Raw genomic sequence first — 21,274 nt, forward strand, 5'->3', positions numbered from 1 at the left:
ATGTACTTTTGCTCAGGTGAAGAAGAAATTGTTGTATTAATTAATACTGCATGTGGCATCATGTAAAAGCTATGGAAGAACCATTTCAAGTGCTTTTAACTGACATAAAAATAATGGAGAACAATCGTGCAAGAATCACAGATTATATAGCATTTTACATTTTATATGTATGTCTACCTGTCCAATGCAAGACAATGAGAATTCATAAGGGACAGTCCTTGGGACTTCTGGATGTCATCGGGCCAACAGAGCTTCTGTTTTTCAACTCGATCTGAACAATTTTATTTTCTCCAAGTTGTAACCATTTTTCTTGAGATGTGATCAAAGGTTTGTAAATTGCTGCAATCAATCTTTTGTCACTCTGAACATTTGACATACTCACCAGCATGTATGTACAGCACCATCATTTATAGCTATTTATGCTTTCATCAGTTTTGATAGACTATGCCATTGTCGATTTTGATAAAAATATAATCATGGTGAAGGCATTCAGTTGAGCTCGAAATTATACTGATATTTATCACATCCAAATACTAGTAAATGGTTATGAAAAAGTTTATATAATCATATTAGTAACAGTAAAAGTAAAATGACATATTACTGGTTGAGCAATATGAATTCAGGTAAAATGACTGGCGTAGCCTTTGTTGATTTGCGTAAGGCGTTTGATACAGTCAATCATGATATGTTGTTGAATAAATTACATGAAATGTGCGCAACTGACCACACAGTTAAATGGTTTCGTCCTTATTTACATGATAGAACACAACGAGTGTCTTTTAAGGGAGTTTTATCAAATGAACTTCCTGTAAATTCAGGTGTTCCTCAAGGTAGCATACTTGGGCCACTATTATTCATCATTTTATTAATAGCATGTGTAAAGTAATTGAGCATGGTTATATTTCAATGTATGCTGATGATACCACACTGTACTGTCTGTTAGTGGGGATGATGCTCGTGATATTGCAAGTAAATTAAGATGTGATCTTGAAAAGCTTATGATTTGGATGCATATGAATAAGATGTTCCTCAGGAATAATAGACAAAGGGATAGGCATCCTAGACTGCTGCCCTCTGTTGAAATATGTATCCTAGGTCTAGACAATAGGCGGATTAGCGGCCATTTTGTCTTCGACATGTTTTTATTCACGTGTCCTTCTTATACTTTAGTACACAAATATACAAGTTAACAGGCTTACAATATTAAAATTATATTTTGAATAATCAATTATATTCTGTAGTAAATCGATCAAATGACGGTGATTGTTCAGGTATTATATGCTTGATAAAATGAAACTGTCTGACCAGCTAGTATTCTCCTCCGCCGTCAGTGTGATTCCAGACATTCCACGTACGGTGTTGTGAAGGTGGAGGAGACTAAAGCTGTATTAACGAACACGCACACGTTAAAAATTATGTAGTCTAAGTCGAACAATAGCGTGACGTAGTTTCCGGCATTGTTCCTATGCACTTTCACCCTCCTGTGTTCCTTAACTCTGATAAGACAAAAATCATGCTAGTTGGTACTAGTGCTAGACTTAATAAATGTGCATGCAAATGATTTTTCTGTTAGAATTGATGGTAATGATCTTGAATATGTTGATAATTTTAAATGCTTGGGTGTTGTAATTGATAATCAATTAAAATGGCATAAGCAAGTTAATAATGTTGTTCGAAATGTTTTTTGTAAACTTGCTTTGTTACGTCGTGTTAAACCATATCTTAATGTTGATACTTTAAATGTTCTTTATAAAAGTATGGTTCAACCTCACTTTGATTATTGTAGCTTAGCATGGTATGGTCGTTTTAAAGAAGATTGTCATAGACTTGATGTAATTCAAAAGCGATGTGCGCGAGTGATCTTAGGTGTTAATTACTACACTCCATCTAATTATATGTTTCAAGAGCTAAGGTGGTCACGGCTATCAGATCGTAATGATTATTTCAAAGCTCTAATGATTTATAAATGTCTTAATGGTCTTGCTCCACAGTATTTAAATAATATGTTCAATTATGTGCATGACAATCACGATCGTGTTACGAGGCAAGCTGCAGCTGATTTGCTAGCTCTTCCACCCATTTTTCATGGTATAACATGTGGCGTTAAGTTGTGGAATAATATTGACCCGCCTACTAGAAATGCTGTTAATGTTCAGTCGTTTAAGACAATGTATAAAAGTAGCCATTTGAAGTAGATTGCATATTCGCATGATTTGATGTTTTTAAAAAGTTGTATATACCTATGATTATATGAAATTACGTGCCATAATTGTTTGTATATCTAAATGTGTTTTTATGTATAATTACTATATTTTATACGAGTGTCCTTTAAATATTGTTGTAACTTAATTGTATATTGCAGGGCCCCGGTTAGAACAGCTTTAAGCTGATTCAGGCATACCCTGGGTAAAGATAATAAATAATAAAAAATAAGGCATATGTATATAATATAAGGCTAAATATTATTGAATGCAACATATTATAATGGCATAATTATAATGGCACTTCGATCAACATAGGTGTGCCCCCCCTAATATTTACAAAGCGGTGCTGCGCCCCCCCAAATTTTGCAGAACGGCACCTGACTTTGTGTGGGTGCCGAGCGGCGGTGGCTCGGCGCTCATGGCGCTCTCCCCTATTGGATTCCTGGATCCGCCCTCTACAATGCTGTACAATTCTGTTTTAGAATCTACCAGTTTATTAATTGTGAAAGCCTGAGTTAAATTCAAACACTTGGGAAGATAACAAACAGCGAATACGGTGACTGAAATGATCAGATGTAAAAATCTATCAATGGTGCACAATTAATTAAATGCAATAGCCAGAGTATGCACAATGGAATTAATTCCAAAGGAATTAAGGAATCAACACCAGGTTGGCATGGGATAGCCTAGGCAGGAGCCAAGTACTATGCCCTCATATTTTTCTTGTTCAACAAAAAATCAAAATCAAAATTATGTTAAAGTTTTTTGTGAGGTTGCGCAGCCGCCTAGTTATCGCGTTGATTTCAGAGGTATGTTACCTATTGTATTTAGAATAGGCAGGATCCAGTTCTTGGTACTCCAGTTCTCATAGCACGGCACAGTGTGGTTTTCTCGTTTGGCAGCAATAAACCGATATCACAGGCGCCTGCAATTTTCAGGATTGTTTTCATCATATTTTATAATATGAAGTAAAAATGCTATTACAGTTTTCTTAGTTATTTAATCTACGTCTAACATGCATAATAACCTCATATATCGGGCAATAAATTTGGATCTATAAAAGGCCTGTGATAACGCTGCAAGACCCCCATATACAAAGTTTTATCGTTTGGATATGAGGTATCAAATTATTAGAAAGTTGCAAAATGCTCTTATCCATTTCAATGTCCATCCAGGAGCTTTTCATATCCTCCAGGTTCAACTGATAAAATTTAAGAATATATGTTTAAAAATCTAAAAATCAGGGGGATTGAGAAATTATTTCTCATTCAGTTCATGCATGATCCATAATTTCTTTTGGCAGAGATTTTCTAATTTGAAACATATATCTATTAAAGAATGGACAAGAAATGCACACAATTTAATGTATGTAGACATTTTAGTTTGGATCAAGTTTATCCAATTTAACCTGTAAAAGTATGTAGACATTTTAGTATGGATCAAGTTATCCAATTTACATCTCACAGGATTATTATATATATTGCATGCACAAATATTGTTAAAGGTTTCAGCCCATCATTTTATATTTTGGCTATGCTCTTTGTTTGGATATTTAATCTCCCTCTTTTGTAGTTCACTGGGGATGTGATTTCAGATAGGTCATCTGGGGTGCTATAAATTAAATATTCCTGTTTTTTCTGTTAACAAGATATTATGCAGCTCCTCTGTAGGGTTCACGAGGGTGGTGGCTTGAGATAGGTTTCATCCGGGTCCTTTAAAATATTCTTGTTTATTTATAAGATATTTATAAGCCCTTTTGTAGGTGGTCACTGGGGTGGTGACTTAAGATAGTTCATCTGGGTCCTTTGTCAATCTAAATATCGTTTTGCAAATAAGTCCAAGTATTGGGGCTGATTCCTTATATGCATGCTATTTTGTTACATACTTATTGCAAATAAAACATAGATGCTTGTTGAACGTCTGATAAAGGCGCAAATTCTTGGGTCCAGTTTTCCGTTATTGCGTCTGGGGTTAATACAGTTTTCAATCCCTCAATTGAAAACAAATTTAACCCCTGTGGAATAATGGTATGGTCTTGTTGTTGCCATGGCATGTTTTTGTTGTTTGATTCTCATGTCATCATTGCTTTGTCAGATTTCAACAAGACAGCTTGTGTTTACAAAATTTTCTTTCCCACCCACCACTCCCTTAGCAAATATTTATAGGGTGTGGAATAATTACATTAAGAAGTGAAATTACTTTGTTGATGGCTATTAAAAGTTAAAATAAAGTAAATCTAACATGGATACACTAGACTTATTAGGTAAATTGTCAAGAAAATACAAAATAAAATATATATTTATATTATGTTTGATATAGCAAAGTTTGGGCTGCAATAATCTTGGTTTTGGGGTCGGGATTGGTGCAGTTGTCTAACTCCCTTGGGAGCAACGGCAGTTTTGCTCGTTTTCATAAACGATCAAGAGATGCACCCGCACTTTGCTATACTTATCATTGATGAAATTCTACAGGTACCTCATAGCGTAGAAATAGTAGCTCGGCGGAATCTCTCTAGCCGTACGGATTTGTATGTAATTAAATATAATTTCAAATCTTATAGTTTTCAAATAAAAAACTTCCAAGGAAGTGGCGACATAGCTATAGATTTCTACATGGTCAACCATGTCATTTTCATTTCAGCAATGCTGAAGCATTAGCAGATCAATGTAAACTTTTATAAATCTTTTGGCAGAGATTTTCTAATTTGAAACATATATCTATTAAAGAATGGACAAGAAATGCACACAATTTAATGTATGTAGACATTTTAGTTTGGATCAAGTTTATCCAATTTAACCTGTAAAAGTATGTAGACATTTTAGTATGGATCAAGTTATCCAATTTACATCTCACAGGATTATTATATATATTGCATGCACAAATATTGTTAAAGGTTTCAGCCCATCATTTTATATTTTGGCTATGCTCTTTGTTTGGATATTTAATCTCCCTCTTTTGTAGTTCACTGGGGATGTGATTTCAGATAGGTCATCTGGGGTGCTATAAATTAAATATTCCTGTTTTTTCTGTTAACAAGATATTATGCAGCTCCTCTGTAGGGTTCACGAGGGTGGTGGCTTGAGATAGGTTTCATCCGGGTCCTTTAAAATATTCTTGTTTATTTATAAGATATTTATAAGCCCTTTTGTAGGTGGTCACTGGGGTGGTGACTTAAGATAGTTCATCTGGGTCCTTTGTCAATCTAAATATCGTTTTGCAAATAAGTCCAAGTATTGGGGCTGATTCCTTATATGCATGCTATTTTGTTACATACTTATTGCAAATAAAACATAGATGCTTGTTGAACGTCTGATAAAGGCGCAAATTCTTGGGTCCAGTTTTCCGTTATTGCGTCTGGGGTTAAATACAATTTGTTTTTATATGATTGAATGTTACAGTTTTTATTCTATAAATTCTTGAGGGGATTGGGGTCAATGTCCTATTTAATCTGTGATTTAAAGAGGAAAAGCTCGGGTGTAATGAGATTCAGATAGTTCAAATACAAGACGGGATTGTTAAGGCATCGTGGGGCAAAATTGAAATATGAGACAAAATTTATATGTAAGAAAACATACTTTGGGGCAGAAGGGATTCACGTTTGTCTGATAAATACAGGTAATAATTTGAAACCTTGGATTGATGAAGATGCTATATCGTTATGTTGATGATATCAATCATGTAATTTACAAAATAAAAATAAATTAAATTAATGTATTTTTGTTTGATTAAAAGTGTCGTCCTTTTTTTTAAATTAAAGTCCAGACACAATTTTCTACAATATGTTCTAAAATAAACCCATGATACTGGCATCTATTGGGCTATTCCATTTAAAATCCACACTACCCCTGTGAAAGATTTTGCAAATATCTGCTACAGGGGGAGTATGAATTTCAAATGGAATGAACACAGTAGGCCTACATTAGCCAGCTAAGTTAGAATTGCATACACCTTTTAAGCAAGATTCAACCTGTCTAATAATGTGTTCATTCCATTTGAAATTTATACTCCCCCTGTGGAAGATATTTCCAAAATCTTCGACAGGGGTAGTGTGGATTTTAAATGGAATAGCCCATGATACCATTTACACTTACCGTTACTCCCCGAAAGTTGGTCTCGTTCATTGCTTTACTAAAAAGGTCCAGTATTTCTAGATCGTGATAATCAAAGTTCTCAAATTTATCCAATTGTCCACTAGTCTTGAGCGCATTGATAACATTGTCGATAGCGAGTGCCATAACCCATACGCCATCGTAGGCATATCCGTTATATATTGAGTCTTCCTCTTTATTGTCTTTCCTTCTCCTATTGTCGTAATCCCACTGATATTGTTTAGGCGTCTGTAAAATAAACAAACATAAAAACACACAAATATAGTCAGCTATTTGAGATTATATAGCACTGGCGCCGGGCAAAAGTTCGAGAAGCCATGGAGATTGGGAGGATATTGTAACCTTAAACAGAGAGGAGGGCACTTATCTACTTAGTCACGTTTATATTCCACTTTTGAAGATTGGAAAGAAATCTAATCTACAACCGGAAACCAGTTTCCAGAGAAAGATCACCGACGAGATGGACGAAATATCAAATGGCGAGTTGGAAAATCTGGAAGTTTTCTAGTATCGTGGTCCTATAGATATTCCTCAAAAGTTGCTTCGCTTGACGCTTAAAATCCGACAAGACCTATATATGAAGAGGTTATTTGCAAACCGTGTTAAGTCCACGAACATATGTCTCTGATTTACATGTGCGATAGTGCTATGGGTTGTGATGCTATAGGTATTATAATTTCAGTTGGATGCACCATTACAAAGCAAACAGTGGATGGACGCACAGTAACAATACTGTGTGAGGCCTTTGATTCCCAAATGAGAACAATAGTCTGCATATTGTTAACCAACATTGTTGTGGTAAATAATGGCTTGTTGATGGTACAACTCATTGTTGCTATTAAATGTCATACTTGTCAAAGTAACTGTGATTGTATCACACAAGTAAATGAGAAACTTGTGGTTGTGGACTTAACGCGGTTTGGAAATGAGCTCTTCATAATTATGTAAAATTTAAGGTTGAAATTATCGTGTGATTTAATGTGTGTATTATAATTTTTATTTGTATCACCACAATGTAGCAATCATAGCCTCATCTTAAACCATTACCAGATATGCCTGTGCATCTTCTTCATCTTTCTCCTTCAAATAATATGCCTATAAATTGTTGCATATTTGTGTTACCTATTCCATGATGTTACAACTGAATGTATAATTGGTCTACACACTTGCAATAATTGCTTACGGAATTTCATCTTAATACTGAATACATTAGTTATGAAGTCAAATCACATGAATCCATTTTTGCAATACGTCATTAGATATCTAACACTAATAACGTCTCTCAAGAATGTTCAACAGCGTCAAAGAAGACAAGTCTGTCCATATTCTCAAAAAACACATCCCTTGAGGTTGCCACTTATTGTCGACAAGCAGACATTGGCACACAGACAGGTACCTAGGAGCATAAAATCATTACATTAATGTGTTCATTGAACGCATACCCTAAGGATAGGTCTACCAATAATGTAAATCTAATGGACTAGAGTGATTACTGCCTTCGCTAATTGGAGCAGTGAATGTGCTGCGTCAATCGGGTAATGTTAGCAACCTGCTACTCTTCCTGTGTAACACATACAATAAGTAAGAAAATCCTTTTGTGGGTAAAGTGGGGGTGCGTGTGGGGCGTAGGAGTGTATGTCCAAAGGGGTGGGGCGTTTGTAAATACCTCCAAACGAGGACATGCATATTGATACACACATGACAAACGAGGACACACCTCCGACTGTGGACGTCATCGATCTGCTGGATATAACCAGGACATCGCAAATAACGTAAAAATGCATTTAAAACGGGTCCACCTAGAGGGGGTATAGGACGGGCCACGGTTGGATAGTAAGTGGTCTGGTGTGGGTGTGAGGTCCACGGTGTGTCGATTAAGAACGGGTGTGTGAGTCCTCGGTTATATAGTATTAAATCATATGCAGAACGAGGTCCTCGTTTGGAGGTATTTACAAGTATAAGTAGGTGTGTATGTGTGGGGAGGGGGGTGGGGGTGTACGTGTGTTATAGTTCGTCATTTATTTACCAAGCATCTCTGTATCACTCCCTAGATTCTGTATCAATGGATCATATACAATAAAATTTGGATCAAAAAATGAAAGTTTCAGATCATATATGCTGTCTCATTACCTGAAGTAGTAGCTCTGTCCTGGGGTATTGGTAGACAATATAAAGTTTAATTCATAATTGAAGACCTGAGCGCAAGAAGATCGTAAGTCCACTTGGCCCCTCATCATGTATACACTCAAGTTGCGTATAATTTCGTATAGTTTGGTAATGTTTTATACATGTTCAGGAGCCAAAACAAATCTTTCACAACATTTCATGATGTTTTCACCCTAGAACATGTATTAAACATTATAAAACCCTAAGAAACTAAACTATACGTGGCCAAGGGGACTTACGGTCTTCTTGCGCACAGGTCTTCAATGGAAGTTTCACATCAACTTGGGTGACACCACCAACGCTCAAAAATTGCAAATCATGAAACAGCGTATCAACGTCAGTTCCTTTTTCCTTTCCAATTTTCGCAGAGTTTGCTTTTTGTTTGCGAGAAGAAACGAGACACTTTAATCAGTTCCCCAAATTGACCAAGTCCCTATATGCTGTCTGGAATTGCGGTTTAATCTAGTAATATGCTAATATAGAGAAAGGTCCATTGTGTACGATAAAGTCACTCTTTAAACACTAATTTTGTCTGTGACCAGTCTGTATATATATAGTTTGTGTAGGGACGTAGGGACACATGTAGCTGCTATACATGCAATTGAATGAAGCTTCATCATTCATAAACACTGCACTGTTTTCTTCATCTTTGCAACAAATTTTAATCATATCAAAAAATACCCAATAAAAATGTTTTATTGTCTCATCCTTCACTTTTATGCTATTCCAACAATTTAAAGTTTGTTTAGTCTACACTTTCACTGAATCACTGATAATGCGATGATCAAATGTCGACACTGAATAAAAGGATAAAAAGCCATGGCTATATTTTCAATCGTAAAGAATCATTTTCACCAAGGTCCTGACTATCTGATTTCTAGTTCTCGGTTGTGTTCTGCGTATTTGACTCTTAGTAAACGTAGCCTAGCCTAAATCTGTTTGTTCTCTATAGTGGAATAATCTTGCGTAAATAATTTGATAGCGGGTGGATTCCGAAAATCATAACACTAGCTTATTCTTTCTGCTTTTATCCGATATGGATCCGTTTCTTTTGAGTAAGCACTATTGGTTAAGTTTCTTAGAAAACCTGCATGGCTTCCGTAATTTGCGTCGCTGGTCGGGATCTATATCGCAACAAAAGTAACGCATTATTCCGTATATATTTGAAATATACATTAAACATTCAAAAAAATGTTTAAAGATTATGAGACAGTGTCATGAACATCAAAACTATACTAAACGAATTTGCCATCACTGGTACCACTTTTGATCACGGTGGCGTGATTGGTTGCTGACCTGCGCGGCGGCATGATTGGTTACTGATCTGCGCATTTTCGGTCTGGTTGACAGGACGTTATAAAACAAGTCTTTTTAATTCGGACTCGAATTATAACATGAGTTATTTTTAAAGACGAGTTACCAAAGCATATAGGCTGACATAATCATGTATATAACATAAACTGGCTTTAATTTTAATGAAACACTAAATACCATCTCACTTGTAAACAGAAGTGTAATTTAGACATGTATTGCAAGAATGTCAAGCTTTTTATGTGGGTAAGTATAAGTACACATTAGAATTAGAACTGAAAGTGCCCGACTTTATACCCATGTCTTCATCATATCCCATTTGAGAATAAGTCTCGCCTATATCATTAGTTTGTTTACAATCTGATGGTGAATTATTCCATTTTTCAATCTGTATATCGATGTCAGACTTTATAAGGCATGGTATAGCTAGACATCCCAAGAGATCTTCAAGTGTACTTTTTCCTATAGGGTAAGTGTTCATTCCAGTTCAATTGTGTCTTGCACCTCGTAGCGAATGTTGTAACTAAGACATTCAAGAAATATTGGCCTTCCTAAAGGGTACTTGAGTTTCCACATGTGAGAGTAAACTCGCAAAGTTACAGTTCTCTGATAAGATCTTGTACGTATTGTTTTTCTTCTTAACCTAATCACGATACGTAGGATGAAGATTGAAAGTTTACTATAAAACAAAAAGACGCCTATTCATTCCTTCCCCTTTGGTTTAGTAATCAGATCTCCACTATTTTCCCTTTAAAGCTATACTCGCCCTTTCCTATCTATTTGTTCTAGAAAGTTCTGTGGATCATCCTTATACGTGACTTTAAGATGATAACTTAACTTAGAACATAGTCAGCGGGAAACCTGATCGCCTCCTTCTTATGGCTCAATCCATGCACTGGTGAAATTCAGAACTGTACTCCTGCGCGCTAGTGCTGTTGTCTGCAATCTACAAAGGGCAATGTTTGCATACCGGTATTGGTCTTCATTAGTTCATCATTGTTGTGTCTAAAGCTACATCCCTGTATCCTACACTGTTCTTTCCGATGTTTATTCTTTTTGAAGTTCATTTCAAGTTGGTATGTTGCTTCCATACTGGTTTATCCTTGTTGATACAACCATGTTTCAAATTTTAATGTTTCTTATATGTTTAGTTATTGTTAGTATGAGTCGTCTATGTCTTGTTCAACAAGTGAATAGAACCATGCATCATACCAAAAGAAATACAACGCCATTCCCCCATAGTAATGATAATATATCAAGCAATCTAACTCGATTTGAATAGTAAATATGAATATAAAATACTGTCTGCTACAGAACTATTCTCTATCCTTTAGTAATTCTATTGTCTGAGACTATAGCACACACCTCGCAGCACTCTAATCACTCGCCAGCTCTATTTCCAATTTGCGCAAAATCTTGATGAAATCTGTGCAGAATAAAAGAATCTTTGCAGAATAAAAGAAACGAATTAGTATCATCTCGAGACAGCCATCTTTTATCCATTCAATTTATACAAAATCTCTTCAATTTTATTATTTGAAACAAGAGAAAAGAAGTACTGTACAGTGTATTCTCACCATTTACTTCAACAATAAGACTCTGTACAGTTTGATCTGCTGCTTTGTTCAACCGATCAGATACTGAATATCGCATAAGAATAAAATCAAAATTGTGTGGGCAAAAGTAATATTTTCTACTCTGCGCGCACAGCTCAGGTAATGTTTAATTCATTTATTTTCTAAGTTATTGTTTATGCAATGGAATAGATATTGCGTAAGCAATTTGTCTTTGTTGTTTTGAATCAGTTGATTTGATTTTCAAACCGATTATTCAAAATCTGATCCCTTGGCAGGACGGAATGGGCGGAAATAGTCAGATAAGCATACACATAAAACTTTATTAACCCATACTCGAGCAGATTTAAAGTGAAAACCAAAGTATGGAAACAAGTTTTATCCGAATTACCCTGACAAAATCCAAACTTAACATTATTTGACTCTTTATCTGTAAACTATTTGTTTCATCTTTTATGATACATTTGTCAAAACTCTATCGATATGGTCCTGGTAAGACACTGAACTGACCTAAGGCCCACTCAGGCCCAATATCAACAAAAAAACATCAAGGCCGCAGGGCTGGTAGGCCTGAGGCCGTTGACTCCCATACGACGACTAAACACTCCAAGTGGGCTGTCGTTATCGACAGCCTGTCACCCATATTTTGTCTTTTGGTTTCTTTTTACCCCATAATTTTGGTCCGAGTTGGGGAGTATGTCGTAGGGACACATGCAGCTGCTATACATGTAATTGAACGAAGCTTCATCATTCATAAGCACTGCTGTTTTCTTCATCTTTGCAAATTTTAATCATATAAAAATACCTAATAAAAATGTTTCATTGTCTCATACTTCACTTTTATGCTATTCCAATAATTTTAAACTTGGTTGGGCTACACCTGAACTGGAATCACTGAGAGTGCGATGATCCAATATCGACACTGAATAAAAGCCCGGAATAAAAGCCATGGCCATATTTTCAATAGTAAAGAATCATTTTCACCAAGGTCCTGACTATCTTATTTCTAGTTTTTGGCTGTGTTCTGCGTATTTGACTCTAAGTAAACATAGCCTAGCCTAAATCTGTTTGTTCCCTACAGTGCAATAATCTTGTCTAAATAATTTGAAGGCAGGTGGATATCGAAAATCATAACACTAGCTTATTCTTTCTGGTTTCATCCGATATGGATCCGTTTCGTTTGAGTAAGTACTATTGGTAAGTTTTTTAGAAAACCTGCATGGCTTCCGTAATTTGCGTCGCTGGTCGGGATTTATATCGCAATAAAGATTGCATTATTCCGTATATATTTGAAATATTCATTAAACATGCAAAAATGTTTAAAGATTATGAGACAGTGTCATGAAAATCAGAACTATACTAAACGAATTTGCCATAAATGGTACCATGTTTGATCTATATAATCTATAATCTAAGACCGAATTAAAATGATTAGTTTGCGTCTGACGTCAGTCCAAAGGCGCGGTGGCGTGATTAGTTGCTGACCTGCGCGGCGGAGTGATTGGTTGCTGACTTGCGCATTTTCGGTCTGGATGACAGGACGTTATACGCAAACAAGTCATTTAATGCGGTATCGAATTAAAATATGAGTTGTTTTTAAAGATGAGTTATCATCAAAGCACCTAGGCTGATATAATCATGTATACAAACTGGCTATAATTTAAATGAAACACTAAATACCATCTCACTTGTAAACAGAAGTGTAATTTAGACATGTATTGCAAGAATGTCAAGCTTTTTATGTGGGTAGGTACTTACATACACATCAGAATTAGAACTGAAAGTGCCCGACTTTATACCCATGTCTTCATCATATCCCATTTGAGAATAAGTCTCGCCTATATCATTAGTTTGTTTACAGTCTGGTGGTGAATGATACAATTTTTCAATCTGTATATAGATGTCAGACTTAAGGCATGGTATAGCTAGACATCCCAAGAGATCTTCAAGTGTACTTTTTCCTATAGGGTAAGTGTTCATTCCAGTTCAATTGTGTCTTGCATCTCGTAGCGAATGTTGTAACTAAGACATTCAAGAAATATTGGCCTTCCTAAAGGGTACTTGAGTTTCCACATGTGAGAGTAAACTCGCAAAGTTACAGTTCTCTGATAAGATCTTAGTACGTATTGTTTTTCTTCTTAACCTAATCACGATACGTAGGATGAAGATTGAAAGTTTACTATAAAACAAAAAGACGCCTATTCATTCCTTCCCCTTTGGTTTAGTAATCAGATCTCCACTATTTTCCCTTTAAAGCTATACTCGCCCTTTCCTATCTATTTGTTCTAGAAAGTTATGTGGATCATCCTTATACGTGACTTTAAGATGATAACTTAACTTAGAACATAGTCAGCAGGAAACCTGATCGCCTCCTTCTTATGGCTCAATCCATGCACTGGTGAAATTCAGAACTGTACTCCTGCGCGCTAGTGCTGTTGTCTGCAATCTACAAAGGGCAATGTTTGCATACCGGTATTGGTCTTCATTAGTTCATCATTGTTGTGTCTAAAGCTACATCCCTGTATCCTACACTGTTCTTTCCGATGTTTATTCTTTTTGAAGTTCATTTCAAGTTGGTATGTTGCTTCCATACTGGTTTATCCTTGTTGATACAACCATGTTTCAAATTTTAATGTTTCTTATATGTTTAGTTATTGTTAGTATGAGTCGTCTATGTCTTGTTCAACAAGTGAATAGAACCATGCATCATACCAAAAGAAATACAACGCAATTCACCCATAGTCATGATAATATATCAAGCAATCTAACTCGATTTGAATAGTAAATATGAATATAAAATACTGTCTGCTACAGAACTATTCTCTATCCTTTAGTAATTCTATTGTCTGAGACTATAGCACACACCTCGCAGCACTCTAATCACTCGCCAGCTCTATTTCCAATTTGCGCAAAATCTTGATGAAATCTGTGCAGAATAAAAGAATCTTTGCAGAATAAAAGAAACGAATCTCGAGACAGCCATCTTTTATCCATTCAATTTATACAAAACCTCTTCAATTTTATTATTTGAAACAAGAGAAAAGAAGTACTGTACAGTGTATTCTCACCATTTACTTCAACAATAAGACTCTGTACAGTTTGATCTGCTGCTTTGTTCAACCGATCAGATACTGAATATCGCATAAGAATAAAATCAAAATTGTGTGGGCAAAAGTAATATTTTCTACTCTGCGCGCACAGCTCAGGTAATGTTTAATTCATTTATTTTCTAAGTTATTGTTTATGCAATGGAATAGATATTGCGTAAGCAATTTGTCTTTGTTGTTTTTGAATCAGTTGATTTGATTTTCAAACCGATTATTCAAAATCTGATCCCTTGGCAGGACGGAATGGGCGGAAATAGTCAGATAAGCATACACATAAAACTTTATTAACCCATACTCGAGCAGATTTAAAGTGAAAACCAAAGTATGGAAACAAGTTTTATCCGAATTACCCTGACAAAATCCAAACTTAACATTATTTGACTCTTTATCTGTAAACTATTTGTTTCATCTTTTATGATACATTTGTCAAAACTCTATCGATATGGTCCTGGTAAGACTCTGAACTGACCTAAGGCCCACTCAGGCCCAATATCAACAAAAAAAAACATCAAGGCCGCAGGGCTGGTAGGTTAAATACCACTAATTATGTATTACACGTGTTTCAATGGGAAAATGCCTAATTTCGGCTGGAATTTTCTCATATTCAGAACTCTCACAGTTCAATGCCACCAATATCAGGTGAAACTATATGATTTAGATGCCAAATGATCAAAAATTCAACATAGGTTGACCTGAGACTTTTCTTGTTTTAACGCACTGAACCGTAAACACCTTAAAATGACAGTGCGCCCTCGAAGCTGAAAGTTACAATATGATAAGGCGACTATTTACTAAAAACCGAAACCGTGCGTATGAATTTTGGTACTATTACATCAAAAATGTCATATAATGAGAGAAAATGTACCATTTTAAAGCATCAAACTCTAGATGTTACTTTTTTGGCTATATAACTTGATCAATTTCAGCGATTTTAATGCAGTCTTTTCGAATGCCATGAAAACAAATAGTTCCTCATCGTATTTCAATGTATCGCCCAGGCCTATTAGTGGTCTTTAACCTATATAAGCACAAAGGTGCTCCAATCTCGGGTAAAATGACATGAATGTAAACATTGACATTTGCAATACATGTTTTAACAAGAAAATTTCTGGAAAACAGCATGACGAGTAAAATATCAATGATTTTCGGACACCCTGTATGATGACTGTTTCGCTGTTTTTGCTTCAACCTAGGACTATATCTGGAGATTCGTATCTGTAGCCTGTCCTAGCACGATCATATCAGATTAAGATTGATTTAGGGTTAGTGTTCCGATATAGGCTTGCTGTTTAGTGTTAGAATTGTTGATTAGGGTCAGGTTCGCATTAGGAATAGGGTTTTTATAGGGCTAGGCTCATGGATAGGGATAGAGATACGGCTAGGTCAGAGGATTAGATATGTGTTTAAAATAGAGTTATAGATCAAGTTAGGGTTCCGGCTTGAGTTAGGATAGAGTGAGGCCACACAGGATGCTGTAGAGGCCCATAGACAACGTGTACGCAAAGACTAGGTTTTATTTTACACGTGACTATAGGCCTTACATGCGCCTTAAAGCTTAAGCAAAATGCCTAGCCTAGGCCTATACTGTATTTACACGTATAGGCCTATGTACGTTATTTAGGGCAAGGAAATCACCAACAAAATGTGCATGTGGGTCTAATTAACAAAGTAGCATGTCTATATGATCATCAACATTGATTTTTCATCATCATTAAGCTTTCTATATGTATACGCAGGGAAGCGAAGGTTGTTGAATTTAGATGCCCTGAAATCACAGAAACCAGCCGTAAACCCAATACTAATGCCACAAGTCGTCCCCCCCCTCAACCCGTTACTACCTCAACAGGTTCTAAAAACATACCTTAGTAGTCGAAGAAGATGCACGTTTTCTTGCCAGGGCAAATACAGTTAAATATTGAGAAACGTAAGCAAAAAATAGCCAGAAAAGTCTCCATGACGAATATCAGATCCATAGAATTCAGTGTTTCTATAGGTTAAATACCACTAATTATGTATTACACGTGTTTCAATGGGAAAATGCCTAATTTCGGCTGGAATTTTCTCATATTCAGAACTCTCACAGTTCAATGCCACCAATATCAGGTGAAACTATATGATTTAGATGCCAAATGATCAAAAATTCAACATAGGTTGACCTGAGACTTTTCTTGTTTTAACGCACTGAACCGTAAACACCTTAAAATGACAGTGCGCCCTCGAAGCTGAAAGTTACAATATGATAAGGCGACTATTTACTAAAAACCGAAACCGTGCGTATGAATTTTGGTACTATTACATCAAAAATGTCATATAATGAGAGAAAATGTACCATTTTGAACATCAAACTCTAAAAATTACTTTTTGGCTATATAACTTGATCAATTTCAGCGATTTTAATGCAGTCTTTTCGAATGCCATGAAAACAAATAGTTCCTCATCGTATTTCAATGTATCGCCCAGGCCTATTAGTGGTCTTTAACCTGGTAGGCCCGAGGCCGTTGACTCCCATACGACGACTAAACACTCCAAGTGGGCTGTCGTTATCGACAGCCTGTCACCCATATTTTGTCTTTTGGTTTCTTTTTACCCCATAATTTTGGTCCGAGTTGGGGAGTATGTCGTAGGGACACATGCAGCTGCTATACATGTAATTGAACGAAGCTTCATCATTCATAAGCACTGCTGTTTTCTTCATCTTTGCAAATTTTAATCATATAAAAATACCTAATAATGTTTCATTGTCTCATACTTCACTTTTATGCTATTCCAATAATTTTAAACTTGGTTGGGCTACACCTGAACTGGAATCACTGAGAGTGCGATGATCCAATATCGACACTGAATAAAAGCCCGGAATAAAAGCCATGGCCATATTTTCAATAGTAAAGAATCATTTTCACCAAGGTCCTGACTATCTTATTTCTAGTTTTTGGCTGTGTTCTGCGTATTTGACTCTAAGTAAACATAGCCTAGCCTAAATCTGTTTGTTCCCTACAGTGCAATAATCTTGTCTAAATAATTTGAAGGCAGGTGGATATCGAAAATCATAACACTAGCTTATTCTTTCTGGTTTCATCCGATATGGATCCGTTTCGTTTGAGTAAGTACTATTGGTTAAGTTGTTTAGAAAACCTGCATGGCTTCCGTAATTCGCGTCGCTGGAAGGGATTTATATCGCAATAAAGATTGCATTATTCCGTATATATTTGAAATATTCATTAAACATGCAAAAATGTTTAAAGATTATGAGACAGTGTCATGAAAATCAGAACTATACTAAACGAATTTGCCATAAATGGTACCATGTTTGATCTATATAATCTATAATCTAAGACCGAATTAAAATGATTAGTTTGCGTCTGACGTCAGTCCAAAGGCGCGGTGGCGTGATTAGTTGCTGACCTGCGCGGCGGAGTGATTGGTTGCTGACTTGCGCATTTTCGGTCTGGATGACAGGACGTTATACGCAAACAAGTCATTTAATGCGGTATCGAATTAAAATATGAGTTGTTTTTAAAGATGAGTTATCATCAAAGCACCTAGGCTGATATAATCATGTATACAAACTGGCTATAATTTTAATGAAACACTAAACACCATTTCACTTGCAAACAGAAGTTCAATTAGGACATGTATTGCAAGAATGTCAAGCTTTTTATGTGGGTAGGTACTTACATACACATCAGAATTAGAACTGAAAGTGCCGACTTTATACCCATGTCTTCATCATATCCCATTTGAGAATAAGTCTCGCCTATATCATTAGTTTGTTTACAGTCTGGTGGTGAATGATACAATTTTTCAATCTGTATATCGATGTCAGACTTAAGGCATGGTATAGCTAGACATCCCAAGAGATCTTCAAGTGTACTTTTTCCTATAGGGTAAGTGTTCATTCCAGTTCAATTGTGTCTTGCATCTCGTAGCGAATGTTGTAACTAAGACATTCAAGAAATATTGGCCTTCCTAAAGGGTACTTGAGTTTCCACATGTGAGAGTAAACTCGCAAAGTTACAGTTCTCTGATAAGATCTTAGTACGTATTGTTTTTCTTCTTAACCTAATCACGATACGTAGGATGAAGATTGAAAGTTTACTATAAAACAAAAGACGCCTATTCATTCCTTCCCTTTGGTTTAGTAATCAGATCTCCACTATTTTCCCTTTAAAGCTATACTCGCCCTTTCCTATCTATTTGTTCTAGAAAGTTATGTGGATCATCCTTATACGTGACTTTAAGATGATAACTTAACTTAGAACATAGTCAGCGGGAAACCTGATCGCCTCCTTCTTATGGCTCAATCCATGCACTGGTGAAATTCAGAACTGTACTCCTGCGCGCTAGTGCTGTTGTCTGCAATCTACAAAGGGCAATGTTTGCATACCGGTATTGGTCTTCATTAGTTCATCATTGTTGTGTCTAAAGCTACATCCCTGTATCCTACACTGTTCTTTCCGATGTTTATTCTTTTTTGAAGTTCATTTCAAGTTGGTATGTTGCTTCCATACTGGTTTATCCTTGTTGATACAACCATGTTTCAAATTTTAATGTTTCTTATATGTTTAGTTATTGTTAGTATGAGTCGTCTATGTCTTGTTCAACAAGTGAATAGAACCATGCATCATACCAAAAGAAATACAACGCCATTCCCCCTTAGTCATGATAATATATCAAGCAATCTAACTCGATTTGAATAGTAAATATGAATATAAAATACTGTCTGCTACAGAACTATTCTCTATCCTTTAGTAATTCTATTGTCTGAGACTATAGCACACACCTCGCAGCACTCTAATCACTCGCCAGCTCTATTTCCAATTTGCGCAAAATCTTGATGAAATCTGTGCAGAATAAAAGAATCTTTGCAGAATAAAAGAAACGAATCTCGAGACAGCCATCTTTTATCCATTCAATTTATACAAAACCTCTTCAATTTTATTATTTGAAACAAGAGAAAAGAAGTACTGTACAGTGTATTCTCACCATTTACTTCAACAATAAGACTCTGTACAGTTTGATCTGCTGCTTTGTTCAACCGATCAGATACTGAATATCGCATAAGAATAAAATCAAAATTGTGTGGGCAAAAGTAATATTTTCTACTCTGCGCGCACAGCTCAGGTAATGTTTAATTCATTTATTTTCTAAGTTATTGTTTATGCAATGGAATAGATATTGCGTAAGCAATTTGTCTTTGTTGTTTTTGAATCAGTTGATTTGATTTTCAAACCGATTATTCAAAATCTGATCCCTTGGCAGGACGGAATGGGCGGAAATAGTCAGATAAGCATACACATAAAACTTTATTAACCCATACTCGAGCAGATTTAAAGTGAAAACCAAAGTATGGAAACAAGTTTTATCCGAATTACCCTGACAAAATCCAAACTTAACATTATTTGACTCTTTATCTGTAAACTATTTGTTTCATCTTTTATGATACATTTGTCAAAACTCTATCGATATGGTCCTGGTAAGACTCTGAACTGACCTAAGGCCCACTCAGGCCCAATATCAACAAAAAAACATCAAGGCCGCAGGGCTGGTAGGTTAAATACCACTAATTATGTATTACACGTGTTTCAATGGGAAAATGCCTAATTTCGGCTGGAATTTTCTCATATTCAGAACTCTCACAGTTCAATGCCACCAATATCAGGTGAAACTATATGATTTAGATGCCAAATGATCAAAAAATTCAACATAGGTTGACCTGAGACTTTTCTTGTTTTAACGCACTGAACCGTAAACACCTTAAAATGACAGTGCGCCCTCGAAGCTGAAAGTTACAATATGATAAGGCGACTATTTACTAAAAACCGAAACCGTGCGTATGAATTTTGGTACTATTACATCAAAATGTCATATAATGAGAGAAAATGTACCATTTTGAAGCATCAAACTCTAAAAATTACTTTTTTGGCTATATAACTTGATCAATTTCAGCGATTTTAATGCAGTCTTTTCGAATGCCATGAAAACAAATAGTTCCTCATCGTATTTCAATGTATCGCCCAGGCCTATTAGTGGTCTTTAACCTATATAAGCACAAAGGTGCTCCAATCTCGGGTAAAATGACATGAATGTAAACATTGACATTTGCAATACATGTTTTAACAAGAAAATTTCTGGAAAACAGCATGACGAGTAAAATATCAATGATTTTCGGACACCCTGTATGATGACTGTTTCGCTGTTTTTGCTTCAACCTAGGACTATATCTGGAGATTCGTATCTGTAGCCTGTCCTAGCACGATCATATCAGATTAAGATTGATTTAGGGTTAGTGTTCCGATATAGGCTTGCTGTTTAGTGTTAGAATTGTTGATTAGGGTCAGGTTCGCATTAGGAATAGGGTTTTTATAGGGCTAGGCTCATGGATAGGGATAGAGATACGGCTAGGTCAGAGGATTAGATATGTGTTTAAAATAGAGTTATAGATCAAGTTAGGGTTCCGGCTTGAGTTAGGATAGAGTGAGGCCACACAGGATGCTGTAGAGGCCCATAGACAACGTGTACGCAAAGACTAGGTTTTATTTTACACGTGACTATAGGCCTTACATGCGCCTTAAAGCTTAAGCAAAATGCCTAGCCTAGGCCTATACTGTATTTACACGTATAGGCCTATGTACGTTATTTAGGGCAAGGAAATCACCAACAAAATGTGCATGTGGGTCTAATTAACAAAGTAGCATGTCTATATGATCATCAACATTGATTTTTCATCATCATTAAGCTTTCTATATGTATACGCAGGGAAGCGAAGGTTGTTGAATTTAGATGCCCTGAAATCACAGAAACCA

At 35.9% G+C, this 21,274-nt stretch overlaps 1 protein-coding gene across 1 annotated transcript in view; it reads right to left on the bottom strand.

Annotated features, from left to right (window-relative positions):
* Positions 1–21,274, bottom strand: part of LOC140165944 (gamma-aminobutyric acid type B receptor subunit 2-like) — a 447,371-nt gene that overhangs the window by 42,031 nt on the left and 384,066 nt on the right. Inside the window, 1 exon segment of the mRNA XM_072189287.1 lies at positions 6,296–6,541. Coding sequence (XP_072045388.1) covers positions 6,296–6,541 — 246 coding nt within the window.

This window comes from Amphiura filiformis, chromosome 12, assembly GCF_039555335.1.
Source record: "Amphiura filiformis chromosome 12, Afil_fr2py, whole genome shotgun sequence".
NCBI lineage: Eukaryota > Metazoa > Echinodermata > Ophiuroidea > Amphilepidida > Amphiuridae > Amphiura > Amphiura filiformis.